This window comes from Panthera tigris, chromosome C1 (genome assembly GCF_018350195.1).
Source record: "Panthera tigris isolate Pti1 chromosome C1, P.tigris_Pti1_mat1.1, whole genome shotgun sequence".
Classification (NCBI taxonomy): Eukaryota; Metazoa; Chordata; class Mammalia; order Carnivora; family Felidae; genus Panthera; species Panthera tigris.
The window spans coordinates 176,176,188-176,201,132 of NC_056667.1; the positions used below are offsets into that span (position 1 = coordinate 176,176,188).

A 24,945-nucleotide genomic window follows, 5' to 3' on the forward strand; every position below is an offset into this window, starting at 1 on the left:
TCCAACCTTCCAAATGGCTAAGTCGCATAGCTGAAAGGATTTTGCTCATTTTTTCCAAAACACTTCACATCTGGGGAGTGGCCAACCATGGAAAGTTTCAAGTAAATGTAACATTTGGGAGAGAGACGAGGTTCGTCTGGGGCTGCCTTTCCTGGACCGCGGCCCTCAGAGGTGTCTCCTCACGTCCTCACCGGATAGCCCGGGCCAGCTGCAAGCTTGGACCAGCCAAGCTCCGACGGCTCGGCCAGACGCCAGCTCCGGCCAATCCGACTGGCTCCCGGCCACTCGGCTGCAGGGGCTCTTGCCGGTCAGTCTCCCCGACAGTTCGAGGCCCCAGAGTCCAGGAGCCAATCTGCTTCGTAAGTGACGAGACCCCTGACTCCTCAGTTTCCAACTAGGGCAGCCTCGCGGTTGGCAAAGCGAGAGGGAAGCGGCTACGCTAGAGCCCCTCCTGGCTCCCACGCCTCACACGTCAGTTCGGTTCCTCTCCCCGCCCCCTGCCAATCTCCACCCCGGCTCTCCGCGCACCCTGCGCGGAGAGAAATTTGACTGCTACAGTCACCAATCAGGAGAGAGGTCGAGAATCTGAGCCAATCGTAGCAGGGGAAGGAGGGAGGACGCGGGCGTCCTCCGCCCCCGAGAGGGTGAGCGCGGAATGTCTCTGGCCCTCCCCTGCGCTTCAGCCTCAGTGCGGAATCCTCGGCGGCGTGAGGTGAAGCGGCGGCGGGCAGCCTCCTGAGCAGCAGCAGAGGCTGCGGGAACCGGAGTCCAAACCACACCCACGTCGCTGCTCCTATCCACTTCTGCCCTCTCGGTGTCCCACCGGAGACTGCGTTTCCAGAGGAGAGCGGCCGCCCACGCCCCGAGCATCCTCCCTAGTCTAGCGGGCGCTGACAGACCCGGCGGCATGATGCGACTGCGAGGCTCGGCGATGCTGCGGGACCTGTTCCTGCGGCCTCCCGCCGCTTCCTGCGCAGCTCTGAGGCGGGCACAGCCCCTCGTCACACTGTGCCGGCGTCCCCGAGGCGGGGGACAGGGGGCCGCGGGCCCAGCGGCCGCCGCGCGGCTTTACCCGTGGTGGGGCGGGGGCGGCCGGCCGGCGGGGCCCCTCGCGCGGGGACTGTCTAGCTCCCCTTCGGAGATCCTGCAGGAGCTGGGCAAGGGGGGCGCGCAGCAGCAGCAGCAGTCTGGGGCGTCGCCGCCCGCGGCCCCATCGGCTCCCAGCCCCAAGGACGGCCCCGGGGAGACGGATGCGTTCGGCAACAGTGAGGGCAAGGAGCTGGTGGCCTCGGGCGAAAAGTGAGTGTCTCCGCTAGGCGGAAGAGGCCTCCCCCGCGTGGGGCCCGGAATCGGGCCCGGGAGGGGCCTGCGGTGGGGCGGGATGGGAGCGGAGGTTCGAGAAAGAAAGAAAGAGATGCCGGGCGGCCTGCGCAGTCTGCGCCATGTGATTAGGTCCGGCCCCGCCCGCGCCTTCCCCGTCGGCGCCCCTCCGCTCGGCCCCCACTTCCCTTCCCCGCCCCTGGCGCGGGCCGCCCGGGAGGAGCCGCGGAGGGGCCGGAGCGGCCGGCCTGGGCCATTCCGCCCCCGCCCCCCCCCCCCCCCCCTCCCCGGCCCCGTCCTTTGGGGCTGCGGCTGCCTGGCCCGCGCCGCGTGCTCTGCTCCCCGGCTCCGGGCTGCAGCTCCTGGCCGCCTGCCCAGCTCTCCGTGGGTGATGCCACACGAACATCTCCACCGAGTGACATTTAGGAGTCGGGTGTTTAGCATACACTGCGCCTTCCTGACTCGTCATTTTTCAGGCTCAGGTTTCTTTCTCTCTAAGCCTGCCCTCCTTCGATCGTTCTGCCCCTATCTCTTTAGAAGCCTAACGTGGCAGAATATTCTTAATATTTCTGGAGTGGCTTTCAGGCGTGGTGTCGAGCCATCTGGGGCACCGGAAATAATGTTTTCGAAAGGAGATTAAGGAGGAAGAGAGTCATGTGGCCGAGAAGGGGCACGCAGTACAAGACTACCTGTTTGCACTGGGGACCAGCTTTGGCCTGTCTAATGTCTTCCATGAGATGGGCGAATTTTTTAAAATAATCAAAATAGCCAAGATGAAATGTGACTGTAAAACACTAGGAAAAATCCGAGTTATGTAGTTTTTGTGATTTAAATACTGATAGAATGTTAAGTCATCTATGCCACATAGCATTTTTGACTTAAAACTAAATTGGTTTTTCTTAACAAATGGGAAGCAATTTCTTGGTTATTTTGTCTTGTATAATATAAATGGACCCCAACTTTGTTTTCCCAATATGGGTAAAAATATAACCTGTATGCTTTCTTTATACGCTACCATTTTGCTGACATTGTACTGACGTTATGTGACCCGTTTTGCCACCCTGTCACTCACATTACTGTCTTCAGCTTCAGATCACCTTAAGTCAAACTGAAAGTGTGGTGTGATTTTTATACTGAATCACAGGTCTGCTTAATGTTTCCTGTAATTGAAGTTGGCACCTTCCTAAAACATTCCAAGCTTAAGTTTTCCCAGACTGAAAAATGTTATTTTAATGATGGGCAAAATTTGTGGTATTCTGTGATAATGGTTTTGTGTCACAAAGTCTTAGGAGCATATAGGTAGGTCATTTAACATCATTAGTTAGATGATTTAAATCCCTTCAAGGTCTGAAAAGCTAGACTTTTGTTAAATTTCTATCTCTCGTGTTTTTTAGGGTCTAGAATGTGTATGCTTAATCTCATCTGGTACTCACTTGTACCTTATCATCTGGTTTACCAGGCATGAAACTAGTTTAAATACCTGAGCCCAGGGTTACAGAATTACGAAGTGCAATTGCTAGCATTTAAAAGTTGTCCTTGAAGGCTATGGGATGGGAATTGTTTTCTATTGAAAATGTCTTCCAGTTTGTGTCTTTTCAGTGGCACTAGTGCCCTTTTTTTTCCTTCTTGTCAGATAGGAAATTTAAGCTCACAAGAACTTTCTAGCTTCATTTCCTTCCAAATAAGAAATCGTCTCTTAGCAGTAACTTTGGAAACACTATTTTGGTTAATACTTACTGACAACGATACATAAAAAAAGGTCCTGTACTGTACCCCAACCACCAAAGAAAATCAGTCTAGGGAGGGAATCCTTCAAGAACATTTGCTCAGCTGACCTGGGAATTTGAATGGCCAATAAGACAATCTTGTTTACCTTAGTTCAAAGGAGTTTCTTTTTCTGCCACTGAAGTTTGGAATAATAGCTAGACTGGCTCAGGAGCAATCCAAGTACTATATATGATAATCCTGAGAGCTTTGAATCAAGGATTTCAAGAGTGAACCCCAGCTGTCTTGAATTCATACATACACTTGAAGAGCACTGGCCTCAAGATTGTTAAGACATTTTTAATCTTTTTAAAGATTCTATTTCCTGAATGATCTGGTTTCCAAATGTAGTTTTCCTCTTTTGACTCCTTCCATTTTGCCTTTGTGTAATAAACATTTCTCTCATTCTGGGAGGTAAGCTTCCAGTTGATCCTGTTATCCTTTCTAATGCTCAGCTTCCAAAATATAGTTCATCCCTCAGTCAGCAAGCCACCTGGAATGCCAGCACTCACGACTCTGCCAGGTTTTATGGAAGATTATTAAAAGAAATAACCATGTGAAATTAAATGAGTTAACATTTTGTAAAAGGCTTAGGACAACAATTTGGTATGTGTTAAAATAGTATATAAGTGTTTATTAAATAAGAATAAAATTGCTTCATCTTCATGTTGTAAAACATGACAAGGACATTAGCCTTTGAATTTTAGGCTCATACATGAGAAATTTCTTTTTGTTTTTTTAGTTTCCAGAAAAAATTTCTCTTGAAAAATTATTGTACTTCTATTTGATTTGTACTGTTTGTCTTTTTGGCCTACTTACTAGTAAGCTTAGAGAATTTAATACTTAACCATAGCAATTTTCTTAATTAACATAGCTAACATATTTGCTTTTCCTCCTTTCCTTGGTCTGACTATATTTTATTAACCTTACTATATTATGTTTTGGAAAGAGGTGGAATATAAGCAAGTTCCCTACTTACCTTTTTTCCATAGTCAGATTCTTTGAACCAGTGTCATCCTAGGCTATGCCATCTCCTTCAACCAACTTCAGTCTGGTTTAGATTCCTGGTTTAACTTAAGATTTTATTACTGTCTTAAATACCCTATAGAAAATATGATTTTTGCTTAGTTTTCCCTGTAGTGCACTTACTTAATTTTGTTGCTATCATTTTATCATTTTGAAAATCCATTTGGCTGTCTTCATTTTTTAAATTGTCCTCTTTGCTTTCCTGGCACTTTTTGGGTTTGCTCACTGAGTAAACCCTGAGGCTAAGGTCTTTGCTTCTTTCCCACTTGTCTGCCTTCTCCACAGCATGTGCCTTCTCTCAACTTTGCCTCTCATGATAATATTTCATCTCTCATCCAAACTCTTCTCACGTGTATGTCCATGTATTTGATGACCCAAATTAAAAGTCTGTACCCCCATATCCATTCTTTTGTCTCATTTCAGTCTTTTGAGATTGTTTATAGAGTTTTAATTTCTAACTACCATTCTCTTTCTAAAATACCAATACAGACTGGAATGAGCATTATATCAAAATCACAAATCATGCTGTAGCATTCAATATTCTTGATGAACCTTTATGCCGAATGTTTGCCCAGCATGGACATTTTACCTCACTGTTTCTTCTCCATCAAGCATGCCATGCTTCATTTCTATGAAGCTTGTGTGTATCCTATAGTGAAGAGTCCCTGAAAAGAATTGCCAGGTTGGGATGAGGGACATTTTTGTTACCTTTTGTTTAGGCATTTTATTATTTAGTTAGGAGGGAAAATGATACAACCGAGGACTAGGCTTGGAAATATCAGCACATGTATGCTCTTTAGTAAAAGGGTAATTCATATAGGGTACAATATTGACAATACAGGATACAGTATTCCATTAAAACAGTGAGATCATTTTTTCCCTATCAGATTGGCAGATGTTAAATTAAATCAAGTGATGCGGAGGGTGTGGGGAATAGGAACTCTTACATTGCTAGTGGAAGTATAAATTAGTTCAGCTATTTTGGAAGGTGGTTTGGTAGTATTTGTCAAAAACTGCATACCCATGATGAAGTAATTGAATGCTCATCTACGTGAAGTCATGGCATTTAAAAATATATTTTGGATTAAATGTGCATAATTAAAAATGTATTAAAAGTGAAAGGAAACATTTTTATACTGGCTTCAGATAGTATGACTTTTGGTAGGTCATTTTTTTTTAATATTTTAATTTTTAATTTTTTAGAGAGCGAGCAGGGGAGGGAGGCAGAGGAGGAGAGACAGAGAAAATCTTAAGCAGTCTCCACACTCAGCGCAGACCCCGACACAGGGCTCTATCCCATGACCCTGGGATCATGACCTGAGCTACCCAGGTGCCATGGTAGTTCATATTTATTAAATGGAAAGTGAGGGGCATAGAATCATTACATTTGTATGCTGTGAGAATTGAATCTCAAAATTAAATGCTTATGCATTGCAGGAAACATTGAATTGGTCTATAGAACAGTACTTGATAATGAAGTTGAGACAGTGTTTGGCAGGTATAATTTCAAAGTGAAAGAACGTCCGTGAAATAGGTGACAAATTTTGTCACTCTTTAATGCATTTCCTTTTAATGTGTAAAAGTGAATGTATTTACAGTTCACTTAAAATCAAGATTGAAAGTATATTTGAGGGATTCCTCAACACCTCTGATTTTATTTGTGATTTCTTCCATTAAAATTTTTTTCAGGTTACAGTTACCAGTGAGCTTTAGTTTAGTGGCCATTTGAAGCATACACCATAACATTTTTTGCTGCCTGATACTTCTATTAAACCACGGCTATCTATTTAGTCATGGCTATATCTGTGGTGACCTGTAATTAACGAACTGCATGCTATTTAATAATTTTTAGATGAAGTTCACTGAAAGCATGAATTAGATCCTGAACTTTAGTTTCTGAGTTTTAGCTTCTTCTTTTCAGGCTTTACTGTTTACAAAGAAGTCTGCCTACTTCAAAATCAACTAACTCAGGAAATGACTACCACATTGAATTCAATTTTTTTTATGAGGCGCTATGTAGGGAAAAGTAACAAGGGTTGGAAGGGCACTATTTTAGTCTGAAAAAAATAAATGTCACCTTGAAGAGAACTTTGTTGAAGATGTTTGTGGGTTTGAGTTTCAGAAAGTTACTTAAAATAAGTAAAAAGCTATACTTCTTCCTTGTGACTATGAAGTGAAGAAAAATTATGGCTGTAGAAACAAGGTCTAATTGTAGGATTTGCATTCTTTAAGGAGCACACTCTTTAATTCCTGTATAAGTCAAGGAGTTGCCTGTCTGCCTTTTCACCTTTTAAGTCATTTGCTAGGAAGAATACTTAAGAAAGCTGAGTGAACAGATATATTTATAAAAATAATTGCTAATTATTGATATCTCTGAGGTAAATAGCTTTCAGGTAGAGATACTTAGGATTTTATCCTGGAATCTTTCTACTCAGGTATAAAATTGCTTATGAAACATGGTGCATATAACTAATTACTGTACTTGTTACTTTTCTGGCCACTTACAACACAGTAGAAGCATGATAATGTGTTTTCTTGGCTTCCTTTGGGGAGTATTCTCTGGTTTGTATGTAACATTATTGCTTATCGCTTTCTAAATATACGTTTATAGTGAAAACACTAACTTTAAAACGGAACTAACTTTAAAATGGAACTATTAATATTGCATAATGAACAATAAGTTGGTAGATTTCAAGATTTGAATATATGTATATGTGTGTGGGTGGGTTTTTTTGTTTTTTTGCCTGTTAATTTCTACTACAGGCCTCTAAAGATTTTTAAATGGTCATCTTCACGAAGGTGTGAGTGACATAGGCACTTCCTTAAGATTCTTGGTGGGAGTTCTTAAGAGACAGAGAGAGAGAGAATCCAAGCAGGCTCTGCAGCTCATCACGGAGACTTGATGTGAGGCTCAGTCTCACAACCATGAGATCATGACCTGAGCTAAAATAAAGAGTTGGATGCCTAACTGACTGAGCCATCCAGGCACTCCAAGAGTACAGGCTTTTTAAGAACAGTTTTAAAACTGTGTGAAACTTTAAATATATTCATACATTTTTAGGAGTCTAGGCTAACAAACTTGAGTTGTAGGAAGATTTATTCATTAATACTTTTGGTACAGTACCCTACATATTAGAGAAGAATGGAAAAAAAACTTGTGTTCAACATTAGTGGAATGGTTGAGTAAATTATGATACATACATACATATGAGAGTCTCTTTTTCAGTCATTTAAAATGTATACAGACACTTTTGGGAGATGTAAGAAAATGTTAGGTCAAAAGTTAGAATATAAAATTTCTATGCAGTATGATCTCAAGTGATCCTTAAGCTTTTTTTTTTTTTTTTCCCTTAAGCTTTTAAAACATGCTTGGAAAAAGTATTTTGAGGAAAACAAATGATATCAGCAGTTGTGGTTTGTGAGAATGGACATTTTTTTCTCTGCCTCTTTAGAGTTAATTTTAAGATTTCTCATTATGAGTATAATTGACCCTTGAATAATGTGGTTGTTAGGGGTGCCAGCCTCTTCTCACAGTCAAAAATTAGGTTACTTCCCCAAAACTTAACTACTGATAGCCTACTGTTGACTGGAAGCCTCACCAATAACAAACAGTCAATACATATTTTGTATGTTATATGTATTACAGACTATATTCTTACAATAAAGTGAGCAAGAGAAGAGAAAATGTTATTAAAATCACAAGGAAAAGAAAATATATTATAGTACTATACTGTATTTATTGAGAAAAAGCCACATGTAAGTGTACCCACATGGTTCAAACGCTTGTTGTTCAAGGGACATCTGCATTTATAACTTCCATTATTAGAGGAACCACATCTGTTAATTTTAAAATTGTAAATATCTACTAGTCTGCTATTCTAATATACTGTTTCTGGTACATATAACAGGAAGTACCATTACATTAAAAAGTTAAAAAAAATGTACATGGATTTGTATAGCTCTTCTCAGCATTATCCAGTTATATTCACTATTTGCAAACATCAAACTTTTTCTGAACTATTCTTAGTGTAAATCTCCTTAGAAAATGTTGCATATTTTTTGCCACAGTAAAATATAATGAAGAGTTTAATGTTTCTTGTTCCATCTCAGATTTTACCATAAGGGAGCATTACTATAGTGATGTTCGCAGGCAAGTGTTGGCAAACTTTTTCTCTCTGAAGGGTCAAATAGTACATATTTTTGGCTTCACAGGCTATCTGGTCTGGGTTAATACTATTCAAATTAGCTGTTATTAGCAAAGCTGTCATGGATGGTTGGTAAATGCATAGGGACAGCTGTCTTGCAATAAAACTTTATTTACAAACACAGGTGGCACTGCTCTAGTTTGCTGTTAGTGGCCCCTGTACTAAACTGTATTTAGTTGTGTAATGTGTTCCCTCATATTATGATTAGTTCCACTTTGAATGAGTTTGTTCCTTTGTGGATTTTTGTATCTTGTATCTGTTGCTACATCTTGTTCTGTTCTTCCTGTCTCCACTTTGGCTATTTTCTCTTACTCTCCCCTTCTAGACCCAGTTCTCCTCAGCTTTTAAAAAAAATTGCAGTAAAAATACACATAACAAAATTTTTTATCTTAACTATCTTTAAGGGTATGGTTCAGTAGCATTAACTACTCTTTGAGTCTCTTTTTTTTTAAAGAACTTAAGATAGTTAGACTTTAGGTATAAAATGTGTGTGTATAGGTCTTCTGTGTATATGTAGGTCCTGAGTGAATAAAGTTTATAGTCTTTAGTATGGGAATTTAGGAGGACCGTCTATTTTAGCAGCTCAAAAACTGAAAATTGGAGTTGAAAGTGACTTTAAAGACATCTAATTCCACTTCATTGTACGTAGTTTATAACTTGACCACATATACTAACTGACCTAACTAAATGACTGAAGTTCATAAATACTAGGATTTATTTTGTCTTTTCATCTACCATTAGATTAATAAAATACTGTACTGAATTGATTACTTTCTAGGTACAATATTGGAAGAGACCTTAAAAACCCATCTCCCTAGTTGATTTTTTTTCTCTTCTGTTATACTCCTGCAAGTTGTTACTCATCTCTGAGTGAATACTTCCTTGACTAGAGTTCACTGCCTTGGAACATAGCACCTTCCATTTTCAGAGCTCTTTTGTTTTTGTGTAGCTGAAGTCTCCCTTTCATTAACCTACATATTTTACTTACTTCAAAGACATCATCTCTAGTATGGTATTAAAGTGGTTAACAGAAGTCACTGTATCTATTTTTACAACTAGATTGATGTATTAAAGGATACTTGACCGAAGGGATAGGTGGACTAACAGAGCTGGACATCAGGGACTTGGTCTGACCAGGTCCTCATCCTCCCCTCAAAGGCAAGCAGGCCGCCCCCTGGGCTGGACTTCTGAAGTTGTACATGTGGACAGTTTGCCATCAGCTGATAATGGATAGCTCAGCCACTAGCTTTTGTGCTTCTTACTTTGGTATGTTCTTGAATAAATTTCAGTAAAATCCAGTTAGAACAGCAACCCTAATTTAACATAATCTCATCCTCACTTTTTATAGGATTTAACAAAGTGGAACAACAGTTTAGTTCTCTAACATAAGTAATTTCCATATTAGCATTTTGGTTAGAAATTCTTCAAATATAAGGAGTCTTAACCTTTAATTATTCTGAACGAATTCTAGGTATTCCTCCTAAAATGGAGGGCTAATAATTGAGCACAATTGGTATGTTATACCAGGAAGTATATAGAAACTAAAGACCAGTTTTCCAGGGCTAATTCTGGCACAACCACTTAAGAATTGTGTGACATTAGACATGTTGCTTGACTTTGAGACTCCGTCCTTCCCTGTAAACCTTACTTTAGCACATAGGGTTTTAAGATAGCAGGAGATCCTTTCTTAACAGTAAAGCCTTAAACTATGTAATGTTTTATTTTTAAATTTCACCAATAATTAGACTTGGGGCAGAATGACTTGGAGAATAAGCAGAATTCATCACTTTGTCAGACTTATGATGTATATGGTCAGCCCCCATCAGTTGAACTTTCAACCCCATATGCTTACTTAATTAATTTTTATTGAGGTGTAATTAGCATACCATATTATATGGGTTCCATGTGTACAACATAGGGAGTCCACATTTATATGCATTGGGAACTGATTACATTAAGGCTAGTTACCACCTGTCACCATACGGTGTTGATAAATATTACTGACGGTGTTCCCTATGCTATATATTACATCCTAATAGCTTATTTTAGAACTAGAAGTTTGTATTTCTTAATCCTTTCCCCCTTTTTGGCCCCCACCTCCCAACCCCTCTCCCCTCTGATAAATACCACCTGTTCTCTGTGAGTCTGAACTTACTGTCAGCCAGCTCACTTTAAATTCAGAATGATAAACCAATATAAAAACACTTTTTTTTAAAGATCATTGTTTTAAAATGAAATAAGTAAAAACATTCAAAGTGTTTTTTTGTATTGTTAGTGGAGCTTTTTTTTTTTAAACTTAGTTGGGGAAAAAAAGTTCCTGACTTTCTGATAGGTTTACCATGCTATACTAGGTGTTTGAGTTCCATGGGCTTGACCCCTGCAAAAAAATATTAAGGAAGGTAATATGCCAGCCTTGAAGGTTTATAGTTTGGAGAAGTCAGGTAATATGAAATATTATTTAACAAAATAAGACTAAATATAATTCGTTTCAATTTTTTTCCTTCTCATTTTGCAGTTCTTAAAGACTTGATGATTTTCCTTTTCCACCTTTCATTTGATACTAGAGTTTTTTAACTTTTAAGATTTTAAACTATGAGGGAGAGTTTGCAGTGTTGCTCCTAATTATGTTATACTTCCTTAATTTCTCCCACCTGTCAAGGCACAGTTGAATGCTTACTTTGTACTTCCTAATACTTTTATTTTTTATTTAAAAAAATTTTTTTTAAATGTTTATTTTTGAGACAGAGAGAGAGACAGAGGATGAGCGGGGGAGGGACAGAGAGAGAGAGAGACAGAATCTGAAGCAGGCTCCAGGCTCTGAACTGTCAGCACAGAGCCTGACGTGGGGCTTGAACCCATGAACAGTGAGATCATGACCTGAGCCAAAGTTGGATGCTTAACCTAGGCACCCCTTCCTAATACATTTTTTACCCTTATATCCTAGTACTTGCCATAGTCTTGGCTCTCCTAGACAGCATCCTTATTTTATTCATCTTTACATAGGCTGTATAAGAAAAGTACAAAACTTAGTGATACAGCCAGGGAGTGCTAAAAAGAGTATAGAAAATCTGGTTGGGGAAAGCCCTGTATAATGATTGAAATGATGATTGATACCTTAAAGGATTAGGAAAAGGAGGATTATAAACAGAAGACTTATATGGATTAAAAAATAAAGGTAAGATAGGATTTATTTACAGATTCATGAATCTAGTTAATTAAAAGTGATAAGTTAAGAATAGATAGTACAAAGCCATATATAGAGAACTGAATACCAGACGGAGGAGCTTAAATTGTCCTTCGGTATTGGGTAACTGGTTGATCAGTAAACAAAGTACCTCGTTTTATGTTGCAGAAATTGGCCCTGAATTTAAACACCATATGTAAATTTTTAGGAGGTGGTCTCCTCATTTATTATTTAATTTATATAGATCTCTCTCAGCCGTGAAAATTAGGTATTTTAACAGCTCATAAATAGAAACAGCCACCCTAATTCATATATCTTATGCTCTCCCAGTTTACTGTTCCTTGTAAACACCCAGTGAATGCTTACCTTCATTGTCTTGGTCATTCTGTTTCCTTTGCTGGGAATCCCTTTCTGTTGCCATGTTTTCAACTCCTACCCATCTTTCAAGTGTAGCTCAAATTCCATGTCTTCTAAAAAAGCTTTACCTTATTAGTCCATAGTGAAGTAATTTTTCAGAGTGTATCTCATTGTCCCTTTCTTGTAATTACTCATTATGTATGTCTTCTTTTTTTCAATTTAGACTGTAAGCAACAACTAACATAATGCTGTACATGTCCTAGATGCCAGTTAAATATATGGCTTTTTTTTTTTTTGTTTTCTTAAAGAATGATTTCTGTGTTTTAGGCAGGTATTTTGTGAGGGTAAAATAGAGGAAGCAATGGGTAAATGAAGTCACAAAATGATGGTGAAAGGATCTTAAGGACAGTAATTAGAAAGGAAGTGAGGGAAAATGAAAGGGAAGGAATAAAAAAGTATGAAACAAGGATTTATCTGGATTTACTAATCTTCTATATGTGTTCTATTTTAGTTGCTGAGTGTCATGACCATTTTATATTTTTCCCCAGGGAATCTGGAGGGTTCACTTGGGTTTCTCAGTAGTTGTAATGATTTGAAAGCCTCCTACAATCTAGTGGGTTTTTTTGTCATTAAAATTTAAATACTCCTCAAGGATCTCCTGGTTACTATATGCTTAAAATATACTTTTTAGCTTTAAAATTTTCATAGCAAAATACATTACTGTGACGTGTTGCCACAAATCCATATTAAATTTGGGGAGAGAAAAGGGGGTAATATCAAGAAAGATCTTTGGAGTAATTTCCACCTGTTTGAAAGTTGGAGAGAATCTTTTCATTTATTTGTTCACCAGAGTGTTGAAGCTAACACCTTCTCAGATCAGAGTCTGAGATTTTAAATGCTGAGATAGGTAGTATTCTTTTTATCAATTTTGACCCATTTATTCTGTGAGCATATTTTTTAGAGATGACTTAAATCTCTCCTCAATGGATAAAAATTAGTCTCTTGTCCAAAAGCAAGTAAATATTTACTTTTTTTGCTAGCTCTGACAATAACATGGTCATTTAAATTTTTTTGTGCTCTGTACCATAAGGTAAAGAAGTGTATATTTTATGCTATTTACTTAGCTTTTAGGCAAAGCAAATACCATTTACTGGTGTGGTAAATACATAGAAAGCTTATTCTGCAGTTTTTTAAAGTGACAAACTACCACTATCTAAAGTTTATTTGACAAACCATTTTATGTAAATAATTGGTATGTTATTTTCCACTGATGTTTTGATGGCTGACTCACTTTTTCTTTAAATATTAGGTCATCAGTATTGTTGAATGCTGTTTAATGATTTTGGATCAGAGTAAGACCTAGAAAAATTGTACCTTATGAGAATAATAACTAGGTAGTAAGTTTGAGAGCCAGCATACTGTAGTGGTGAAAAATATGGACTCTGGATTCAGAGAAATGGGTTCTAAATCCATCTCTGCCACGGTGCAGTCTTGGGAAACTTCTTGAACTATTTGAACCCTGTTTCATTTTATATATATATATATATATATATATATATATATATATATATATATATATATATATAAATTTATTTTTCCAGGATATGTCTTTAAATTGTGGTAATCTTATGTGTTAGTTTTTAAAGACTTTAGCATGAAATTGATACATTTTAAGGTTTACTTTAAAAACTAAAAGTTGGTGTAACAGCTTTGAAAGCAAGTATAAATGATATTAATACCAATACTAATGTTTCTTTTAGGAGAAATTTTATACGTGCGAGTATAGCTGTTCATGTTCTGTGAACCAGCTCTATATTCTGTTGTCTTTTAAGATAGAAATATATGGACCCACTAGTAATTGGAAAGTAATTATATTAGGAAATAAATACATGTGGTTTTACTGACGTATAGGACTATTAAGTAATCTTTGGGTAATTCAGTAAATATTTAGATAGAATATCTAGAAAACTCTTTTTAACAGTATAAAAACACAATTTTATACAGACCTATGTTCTGTGAGTTTATTTTATAAAAATAATGTGTACAATTTTCCCATGAAACCTATGGCTAGTCCAAAATTGTTCTGAAATTAAGAAAACGAGTATTCCATCCTTTCTTTCTCTTTAATTTTTTCTCTTACTTTCTTGAAATATAAAGTCTTTTCCATAATATTTTACACACACACACACACACACACACACACAAACACACACTGTATGTATTTCCCCTTCCTGTTTTAAAAAATACTGATAGATGGGGAGGGGATTTGTTTACCTTAGATCTGTAAGTCTTATAACATCACTGTAATACTTATGATAGTCATTGATGTTCAGAATATTGAAATGTGTTGTGGTTTCAGAGCTAAAAAAAAAAGCATTAAATAAGTTCATTATAATTTGTTTAGTTGAAAGCTTTTCAGTGGATAGGAAAAAAATTCCTTTCTTGTTTAAATGTGTGGTTAATTACTGCACTTTATACTAGTTTATTAAGATTATGGTGTCCTTTTATGGTAAAAAGAAATTTTTATTCTAACAATCTTTGTGATTTTTGTGGCATTTGGTCTGTATATGTAAGCCAAGATCACTTTAGAAATATTAACTACAACTACCATCAGTTGAGTCCTTATTCTCTGCCAGTCAGCATTCTAAATGTATTGAATGTACCAAGTCAGCTGATCCTCACAACAATCTGGTGAGGTAGATGCTATTATCTCCTCTCAGATGAGGAAACTAAACCATAGAAAGGTTCTTTAATTTATCCAAGGTGACTCAGCTAGTAAGTATTACAGCTAGGATTCAAAAACTGGTATACATACTGTCCAGTATGTAATTGCCGTCTCCCCCAGATTTTACAATCAGGGTAACTATTCTAGTAATACATAAATATAGTCATCATATTTAAAGAACACAGAATAAAGTGTTGACTCTTGCCTGAACATTGGCTGAGCTCTATAATTAGGATTGGGGTTGTATTAGGCTGTACAGGAAGGTATCACCGTAACAGATGTGTAGGCATTAGTAGTACCAGAAATGGTAATCAGGATTTTAAAACCTGAGATTAAAAATGTTTATATTCGTTAATAAATCATTTTTTACTTTTTCAGTGTGGTTTCAGTAATACTGGTTGGAGTTTTGGTAAATTAGCATTTCTCAGGACAGTCTTGATGAGATCAGCTCAGATGTAGTTTGATTCAATGATGATTTAATAACGATATACCTAAAATCCATTAGAATGTTCTCACAAGGATTAATTTTGTTTTCTTTTTTCCCCTTTAGTAAAATAAAACAGGGTCTGTTACCTAGCTTGGAAGATTTGCTGTTCTATACAATTGCAGAAGGACAAGAGAAAATACCTGTTCATAAATTTATTACAGTAAGTTTTTGTATTCTTCTATTTTAAACTTTTTGAAAATCAGTAATACTGAATCCATAATACAGGAATATTGAAATGTAGTCTTAAAGATCATCTGACCTGTAGATTCTGACTGACACTGTTTCTCTTATTATGTTTTCAAATTTTCATCATGCTCATTTCAAGGTAATCAGTGAAAGAAAATGAAAGAAACAATGAGAAACTTGTCCAGAAAGTGGGTAATAGTGACCCTAAAATGCCCATATACATATTCAGGTTCTGGGTAGGAGTTTTTATATACAGGAATAAAAACTTGTAGTTGGAATAAGCATATACATTATTTGCACTATGTATTTACAAACTCTTATTTTTTTAAAAACAGGCACTCAAATCTACAGGATTGCGAACGTCTGATCCCAGGTTGAAAGAGTGTATGGATATGTTAAGATTAACTCTTCAAACAACATCAGATGGTGTCATGCTAGACAAAGATCTTTTTAAAAAGTAAAAATTTCTGCCAAACCTTTAATGGTGATTTGCTATGCTATATGGTGATTTTTCTTTTAAAACAAAATTGCATCTTTGAAGGCCAGTGCTTCCTGTGTAACTAAAAAAAATAAGGGGGGAGATTTATAAACATCAATTGTTTGAAGAACATGGTGCACATAGGTTCTATAATACACGGGCTAAGGGTAGACTTTCTTTGAAATTGCTCTATGGTGTAGGCATGGATGTTTCCAGTTTCCAGTTATCTGGAGATTGCATTCAGTTTGAATAGAGCACACTCTGTCTTGTCACAGCTTAAATTGATCTCCAATTCATATGCATGTCTTGCAGGCGTTTTCAATATGGTCTCTGTTTCTTTCCTACAAGGTGATTTAGATGACATAAAATGAGAAGGCTTCAGACAGCATGTATTCCTTAGATTCACATATCCCCATTGTCTGTTTCTCTCCTCTCTTCAGACATATTAATACCTAGGCTTTGGACTATTTTCATTTCCTTCAAAATATTTAAAAACTAAAGAACACTTTGGAGATTAATGCCTTGATTTGGTTGAATGAGCATGTTTATTTTGATTTTCCTGGTTTTGCCTATTTGTTTACTATTTCTCTTCATTAATATGTTCCTCCAATTTGTCTGATTTCTTAAAGATTTAAAAGATAGCATGTTTATAATGGATCCCAAAGAGGTAAACGGTATTTTAAACTACTAAGAGTTAGGTAAAAACCAGTATAAAACTGTAAACACTACTGTAACACATTGGCTTTTTCCAGACCATAGGCTTAGGTTGAGGTAGATCCAAAGAATTCCAGCGTCTACCTTGAAAGTTTATTTGTATGTATATATGTATTTTTATTTATTTTTCTTTTATTTTCTTTGGGGACTAGATGATTTGTCTTAGATATCTCCTGAAAATATCCGAGAGTGTTAAGTCATTTGAAGGTATAAGTATTTAAACTCCTTCAGAGTTTCCTGGCATGCTGTGAAGCACTGCCAACAGTTTAGGATTCTTGTCTTTTCACTACAAGATTCTTGATTCTGTTAACTCAGCTGACCTTATAGAGATTTTAGGTTCATGTTGGAATTGGTGTTAGGAATTTTTTTTGAATCATCAAAACATGTTTCTTTGTGCAGGGGAGGAAATAAATCATTTATTAGCTGTGTCTTGGAGTAAGGATTATTTTATTTTTAGTGTTGTAAACTGTGCAAAGTACTCTTGATTATGTTGCCTTCTGAAGCATTGTTTTGGTATATCTGAGAATGAAGTTGTCAAAGAGATGGTAGGGAGATCTGTTGATAAAAGTATGAGGAATTATTTTGGAATTTGAAATGAAAGCAGTATTTTATACCTTTTTAGTACTGTTTAAAATTTTTGTGCTTTATAAACATGTTGCTGTGTTTATATGAAATTAAAAGTAACTTAAATCTACTGATTATGAAGCCAGGAAACATAATCATAAAATTTTCTGCCCATAATTATATAAAAGAGTAACAATTACCATTATTTTAATGCTAATCTTTAAAATGATTTTAATGCTAATCTTTTTTTTTTTTTAAGTTGATGATTGTAATATAGGCAGTTCCCAACTTGATAAATGCTTAGTGCTGTGTATGTGCAGGCAATGGAAAAAGTCTCAGTCTGAAGGCATAATGATTTCTCTTTTCATCCCTAGAATGAAGTGATTCAAAACCTCTATTAACCTTTTCAGGTCACCTAGAAAGGTGTCCAGAGAGGTTTTCTTTTTTTTTTTTTTTTTCCAAAAGAAATTTCTTGCCTTAAATAAACTATCTCATCTCCATGCAGGTGGGAAGGAGATGTTACGGTGGAATTCATTTTCCCAGAGAAATTTATAAAGGTAGATAGGTTTGGTTGAAGTCAGTGTGTTGATTTTTCACCTAAAAAACATTGTTGATTAATATATTTAGCCTTTGAGGATAATCTGAGAAATAACTATTATGTATGGCTTTTTTTTAAATGGGAAAATGAGTTCTAAGCATGCTGTTTGGAGCATAACCTATTTGAAAGTTGGAGACTGCCTGTACCCATCTAGATAATCAATTGTTTTTAATGCTAATAATCCTTAAAACTAGAAGTGGAAAATTGTATTGAAAACAAATGCATTATTTATTTATGCATTTTTAACCATATAAATATTAGAATTATTTTTATGTGTGGTCATAATTTTTTGGTCTTTTTTATTTTGGAGGAAAATGAATGGTAGTCTTTTGCATTTGTATATTTGATTTCCTTTAAAAAGTCACATCCATTATGTTATTTTACTAATGAAAAATTGTGAGATATTATCTAAAACATGTTAATTACAGTTGTTAATCATAAACACTTAAGAAGATGATTATTATTCCCAGTTTACAGATGAGCAGACTGAACAAAGCTTGAGAAAGATGTGACTTGCTGAAAAGCATGAGCCCTTCTCCTCAGAATTCATTTTATATAGGACTTCTAGTTTTCTAGTTCCATTCATGACATCCATATTAAAATAACTCCAAAGAAAAACACTTGGTACCTGTTAATGTTCATCAGTTTGAAGTAGATACTCTTTTGAGTGGTAAGATTGCCAGTGTTGGCCACAATAATTCACCAGTGAAGTCAGTCACCACAACTTTACCAGTACCTTCTGATAGTTTCACTGGCTGTACAGTTTTGTTAATTATAAAGCTTCCTTTTAAAAGTGCTGATTGATTTTAAATAGTTGAATAGTTAGTAGTAGGTTAATAATTTAAGTTTGTTCAGCAGTCCTCATATTTCTTCATGTATAACTTCTTGAAAAATGAGGATTTAGGTTTGATACAGATACAGTGATTTAAGACCAGGAATTGTCTTAACTTTTTTCTGCTGAGAAATGTGTTCTTTAGTATATATTTCTTATAAGTCTCATGTACAAATTGAATTGCTATTTAAAACATTAAATATTAAATCAGCACACTTAATTTTTAGATTAACATTGAAACTATAAGAAAATAATTTTATCAAAGTTTATTGAAGCAAATGTTATCTCTGGGATGTCAGTTATTTCTATGTCTATTGGTTAGTAATGGAAATTAGGACTATAATTGTTTCATGGTGTAATTGGGGCACATCTTTATCAGTGGAAAACCAATATTACTTTAAATCAGTGTTTTAATTTTGTATTGACAAAGCTACTGTATTCTCTGAATTTTTATTAATAGTTAAAAAAGTGAAATCTAGCTTTTAATTTTAATTGATTCATTGAGAACAATTTTAATTAAAATATTGAGTCATAAAAATTTCTTTATTTAGAATTAATGCAAGTTATTTACTTGCAGGACAGTTTTCTTACCTCCTAAGTGAGGAAATCATCTTTCTTAAAGTGTTGATGTTTTCAGGGTTGAAGAGATGAATAATACTTGAGACTTTTTTTTTTTAATTGACAATTTGGGTGTTTTTTTTTGCCAAAGAAGCTGCTAATATGGTATCATATCATTTACCTGTGAGGAATTCAGTTATATAAATAACTTCCCATAGTCAGTGGTTCGACTTTGTCTTACTGAGTTACTTAGAGTCTCTTAAGAAGATTAGCTTACAGTATATGATTGACTGTAACCTATTTACAAAGCTCTTCTTTAAGGTTATAGTAATATATCAATTTTCTGGCTTAAGTCATGCTCTCCCATCTTTTTAAATAGTTTTTAACAATGAGACCTTTTATTCTACGTTGTACTATATATTTTATAGCGAATAGATTTATACAATTTAACTTTTTTCATAATTCATATAATAAAAGTTAATTACTATACTAGTTTATATATAATTTTATTTAAAATAATATTTATACAAGCATTTGAATAAGTATTTTATTCTAGTCTGACTAAACAAGATTGATTTTATCTCCACTTGTTAGCTTAGAAATACAGGTTTTTCAAACTAATTCAGGTAAAATATGTTAAAATACAGAAAGTTTAGGTTTTTTTGTGAAATACTACTAATAGTTATATAGGAACTAAAGGATGTATTTATGAAGTTACTTACTGGTTAAATAAACAGGGTCTCAACTATGACATATTAAAGTCCAAGTTTTGTTAATCAGATGTCATGCTGAATGCTTATCAACTCTGGTAGACTTAAGAAACTTGTCTTTTAGATGCTCTTGATATTTAACCTGGTGGAATGCTCTGCTATTTTAATCTTTGACACAGTTTTTAGGCAATCTAATTTATTTATTTAACTTGTTCAACAGCTTACAAGCAACTGCATGAAAGACTGCTTGAAGGAAAGGAAATAATATAGAAAGTATAATTTTTATGGATTTTAGTTTGTTGTATGAAATGATGAATTTCTCTATTGTTTAAATATTTTCCTAATTAATATTGTTATCACCAAGTATACTAGTATTTGAAAGGCACCCAGTCAATTAATTTTTTTCTTACATTCCACAGATGTGTTCAAAGCAACATTGTTTTGTTGACACAAGCCTTTAGAAGAAAGTTTGTCATTCCTGACTTTATGTCTTTTACCTCTCACATTGATGAGTTATTTGAAAGTGCTAAAAAGCAGTCTGGAGGAAAGGTAACATTTTTGATGTGAATATTTTCCTAAACCAGTTATTCAGTAAATTCACTCAACTTGAGTTATAGAAATTAAAGTTGTAGAGTTTTCTTGTGTTTTGCTAATTAAGAAATTTAAGTTGAAGCTGCTGGATTAAATTCTTTTAAAATACTTTATTCAACTTTGTTTTTGGGCTACAAAGAAATCTTAAGAATTCTTTTTCATTTTCAGATGATTGAAATGGCTGTAAATCTTTAATTAATAAAAAAGTAACTTTATTAAGAATTTCTATACATGTGATATCCTCGAACATTAAATGTGTCTAGTTTTAAAAATTCTCTATTTTAATTTTTTTCTGTGTCATACTATGAAACCCTGCTATCATAACTTTGATTAAAGAAATTCTGTTTATCTTTAAAAAAAATCAAGTCTTAGTTTCTTTTTTAAACTGTGCTTTTCTAGAAAGAGAGAATGCATTGAAAAACATACAGGATGACGGAGACTGAGAGAAGTCAGTTAAATCTCACCTATAATCCTCAAGTCTCTTCTGCTTTTAGTTTTTATGAATATTGTTATAAAAGATAGACCACAAAGCCACTGAGTACTATAAAATAGCCTGGCTACAATTGAGATAAATTTTTTGGTAGAAGAAATACTATTTGCTTGTATTCTGTTATTTTGTTCTGATATTTTGTATAGGTTGCGGATTATATTCCTCAGCTAGCCAAGTTCAGTCCTGATTTGTGGGGTGTGTCTGTGTGTACCGTAGATGGACAGAGGTGAGTTTATTTCAAATTCATAAAAACCAACTTTAAGCCTTAAATTTTGCATAACAGTGAGCATGAGGGAGAAAGGAACATCTTCCTTCTATGATGGAAATTAGCCCTAACATGACAGAAATTCAATAATGTAAATAAGTTTAGATTTTAATTTAATTTCTAAAAGCTTAACTGAAATAGTCTTTAACTAAATTTTATGAGGCGTTTCATCTTTTTCACAGTTATAGCCTTCTTATTTGAGTCTGTATTGTTCAAATACCTGCAATTACAGTTTCCTTAGGAAAAGCAGACTTGTCAAAACATGAAATTCTTCACTAAGGAACTGACCACTAATAAAATTTGTTCCCATTTCTCAGCTTAACATTAGTTACCCAGTCTGTTATTGTCTTTGTTCTTCATGCTCCTGATGTGAGTGGCATGATAGTTAAGATCGTACGGAATGATAATAATTTATTTCCGTCTATCATTTGCCAGGTCAAGAGTCATTTGCAAGCTTGTAGAATCTTGTGAGTTCATGAAAGTGATCTTTGGGAAGTGTTCACACTGTAGGCACAGCCACTGACAAATGAGGATATAGAAGAATTATAAAAAGGATAATGAGGTGAAGGCACTTCAAAGAGACTGATTGGTTTTAAAATCAATGAATTATGTGAAGCCCTTGAAAAATTGATAAAGTTCTGGAATATTTTTTCAAGAATGACTCCTTTTATTATGCTGTGAGTCAGTCATAGGGATTTATGATTGTGTTATAATTTAGTTTTGTCAAGTCTGAAAAATTATGCCAAAAAAGAAAAATCAATTTTTTAAATTCATTTGAAGACTTAGCTCAGAGTTATAATCTTCGTGTTTTATTTTTGTTTTAGTTTTTACTAAGGTAGTATTTCTTTATAAAAATATTTTTTTAAGTTTATTTATTTTGAGAGAGGGAGAGAGAATTTCAGGCAGGCTCTGCTCTGTCACCATGGAGCCCAATGCAGGGCTTGAACCATGAACCTCAGATCATGACTTGAGCCAAAAGCAAGAGTCAGACACTTAAGTGACTGAGCCATTCAGGCGCCTGGTATTATTTTTTTTTTAATTAAATGTAATTTGCATAAAATAAGGTGTGCAACCCCTAAATATTTACAGTTTGATGAATTTACATCAGAGATGTAATTTTGTCCTAAGTTCTGTTAAAACCACAAGTCATTTAGCCTTATAATGCCTCATCTTTTTTAAGATAATATCCCAGTTATAGCTTTTCCTCCAATTTATTAAGTTTTGATCTTTTAAGTACCTTCATTCTAAGTGATCTTTTTATTTTTTTACTAATTTTCTTTCTCAGGTATTTACAGTAAAAAGATATATGGCTTAGCCCATTCATTTTTAAGGTATCTGAGGCCCACAGTTTATCTAATATTGGCAGAGGTGAAACTAATACCTAAGTTTCTTAACTTCTAGTTTGTTGTTGCCTCCATTATGATAAGCTTTTATCCTAATCTGGACCTGTAAAATGTGTTAAACAGTCATTGTGTGTTGAATTAAATGTTGGGTGCTATGAAAGGACACAAATACACGAGAAGACATGGCTTTATTCTTATGGATCAAATTCTAGTTTGGAGTGATAGTCCTGTTTTTGTATTTGGAGGAAATGGTTATCGTGTAATAGGAATTTTTATGTTTGGAGGAAATGATTATAACACAAAGCTTGCACTTGCACATGATTTCTCTGTTTTTTAAGAGTGAGAGAGCAAACAGGCATGTGTTCATGCATGTGCATGAGCGTGGGAGGGGCAGTGGGGAGGGTGAGAGAATGTTAAGCAGGCTCCAGGCTCAGTGTGGAGCCTGATGAGGGGCTTGATCTCACAACTGTGAGATCATGGCCTGAGCTGAAATTGAGAGATGGACACTTAACTGACTGAGCTACTCAGGCGCCCCTGTTCTTTCTCTTCTTAAAGATTCTGTGTGTGTAAAGATGATTCTTTTAGTTTAGTTTTCTTATGTGGATAATTGTAAAAGTTGACTTCAGACTAGAACATATGTATTTTTATTTATTTAAAAAAAAATTTTTTTTTAATTTATTTTTGAGAGAGCAAATGGGGAAGGGGCAGAGAGAGAGAGAGAGAGAGAGAGAGAGAGAGAGAGAGACAGAGTCCACAACAGGCTCCCGGCTCTGAGCTGTCAACACAGAGCCCGATCTGGGACTCGAACTCACGAGCTGTGAGATCATGACCTGCGGCGAAGTCAGACACTCAATTGACTGAGCTACCCAGGCACCACAGACATATGTATTTTAAATCCAAAGGTAATAAGACAGGCTCTTGTCAGGTTTTAGAATGATTGTCAAGTTGGACTTAGAGTCTGAATTAGAAATTATTCATAAACATAGGAAAAATATTATATACTTCTGCTGTCTATGCATGTGTAGTTATATTCCATAATATACTTAGAGGAGAGGTGGCCCTCTGATGTTTCTTTGCCCTCTGATGTCTCCTCTAATCCTTTTTTGCCCAGGAGTGGTTATTAATAGTACCCAGTTTCACTATGAATGAGTTTCACTCTGAATGAATGAGTGCCTGGTCTGTGTTGGGGCAAAGTTCAGGGCATCTGGGATACCAGTGAATAAAACAAAAGATCTCTGCCCTTGTGAAGTTTACATTATAACAGGGTCAGTCACAGGTTTTCCATTGTTTAACCTATTCTGTATTCATATGCATCCCAGTTTGGTAACATAAAGCTTTCTTTTTCTGTTGTTTAGAAGTGATAATGGTGGTAATGATGCCATTAATGCCAGCTCTAACACAGTTTATAAAACTGGATGCTATTTCTTTTAACAGGGCTGGAATTGTGCATAGATATGGATGAGGCATTTACAGGCAAGGTTTCAGAGAATGGTGTTGAATCCAAACTGAACTTTGTTTAAAAACTAATAAGCATGGTGTAGTCATGATGAAAGCTATGAGTGAAGAGGTGGTGACTGATTTCTAAAAGGACTAGTTCATTTTGTATGATTTAATACAGGTAGGAGTAAGGAGGGCCATACCCTCTTGCCCTCACAGGAAAATTTTCACATTACTTAGTTATTATCTAATTCTGAACCATTCTATTACCCGAATAGTTTTAAGCTTTTGCCTATTTTGCAGCATTCTTCTTAAAATTTATATTTATTCTTTAATATCCAAGTTAACTTGTGGTTGAATTATGGGAAAACCTTTGTAAATTAGAATTAACGTAAAAATAACTCCAGTTATTTAGATATTTTTCCAGTTGATTTTAATTATTTTTTAAATCTACTTTTAAATAGGCATTCTATTGGAGATACCAAAGTTCCATTTTGTCTTCAGTCCTGTGTAAAACCTTTGAAATATGCAATTGCTGTTAATGACCTTGGAACAGAATATGTGCATCGATATGTTGGGAAAGAGCCAAGTGGATTAAGATTCAACAAACTGTTTTTAAATGAAGATGGTAAGAATTACATAAAAGTTAGAAAAAGAAATACCTCATTTTCCTATTTGAATCTAAGAAGTTGTTTTTTTGCTTTTTTGAAGAAAATTAAAAGTATTAATATTTTTGTGTTCATTTCTCATGGAATTTCTGTAAAACCCATATTACTACTGTTAAAAATGTTATTTTAGGCTTCTCATACCACTGGAAGTGAGCTAGGGGAAGATGAGAGCAGGGAGTAAAGTTTTGACTTCACTTCATAAACACGTATAGGAGAATATCTTGTAGTAAAATCTCACAGTATCTGAGATTTGCTCTAAAATAATTCAGTGAGTATAGCTAGGAGTGCTGGGTGTGATTATAACTATATGTTGGTAATTCTTAAGGCTAACTGTAAGGTGTTTCTATTGTATTCTTTCTACATTTCTATATTATATGTATTTGAAAACTTCCAACATAACAAGTTTTTATGGTGGCCCCATAATGAATAATTGTGCTTTTTTT

General features: G+C 35.6%; 1 protein-coding gene across 3 annotated transcripts in view; it reads left to right on the top strand.

Moving 5' to 3' along the window:
• Nucleotides 1-671: 671 nt before the first annotated feature.
• GLS (glutaminase) overlaps nucleotides 672-24,945 on the top strand; it is an 85,253-nt gene continuing 60,979 nt past the window's right edge. For all 3 annotated transcript variants that reach the window (XM_042994925.1, XM_042994926.1, XM_042994927.1), the window contains exons 1-6: nucleotides 672-1,299; nucleotides 15,132-15,228; nucleotides 15,590-15,711; nucleotides 20,128-20,257; nucleotides 20,936-21,015; nucleotides 24,299-24,462. In XM_042994925.1, the coding sequence (XP_042850859.1) occupies nucleotides 908-1,299; nucleotides 15,132-15,228; nucleotides 15,590-15,711; nucleotides 20,128-20,257; nucleotides 20,936-21,015; nucleotides 24,299-24,462 (985 nt within the window). In that variant the 5' untranslated portion in view covers nucleotides 672-907. The remainder of the gene's footprint in view (nucleotides 1,300-15,131; nucleotides 15,229-15,589; nucleotides 15,712-20,127; nucleotides 20,258-20,935; nucleotides 21,016-24,298; nucleotides 24,463-24,945) is intronic.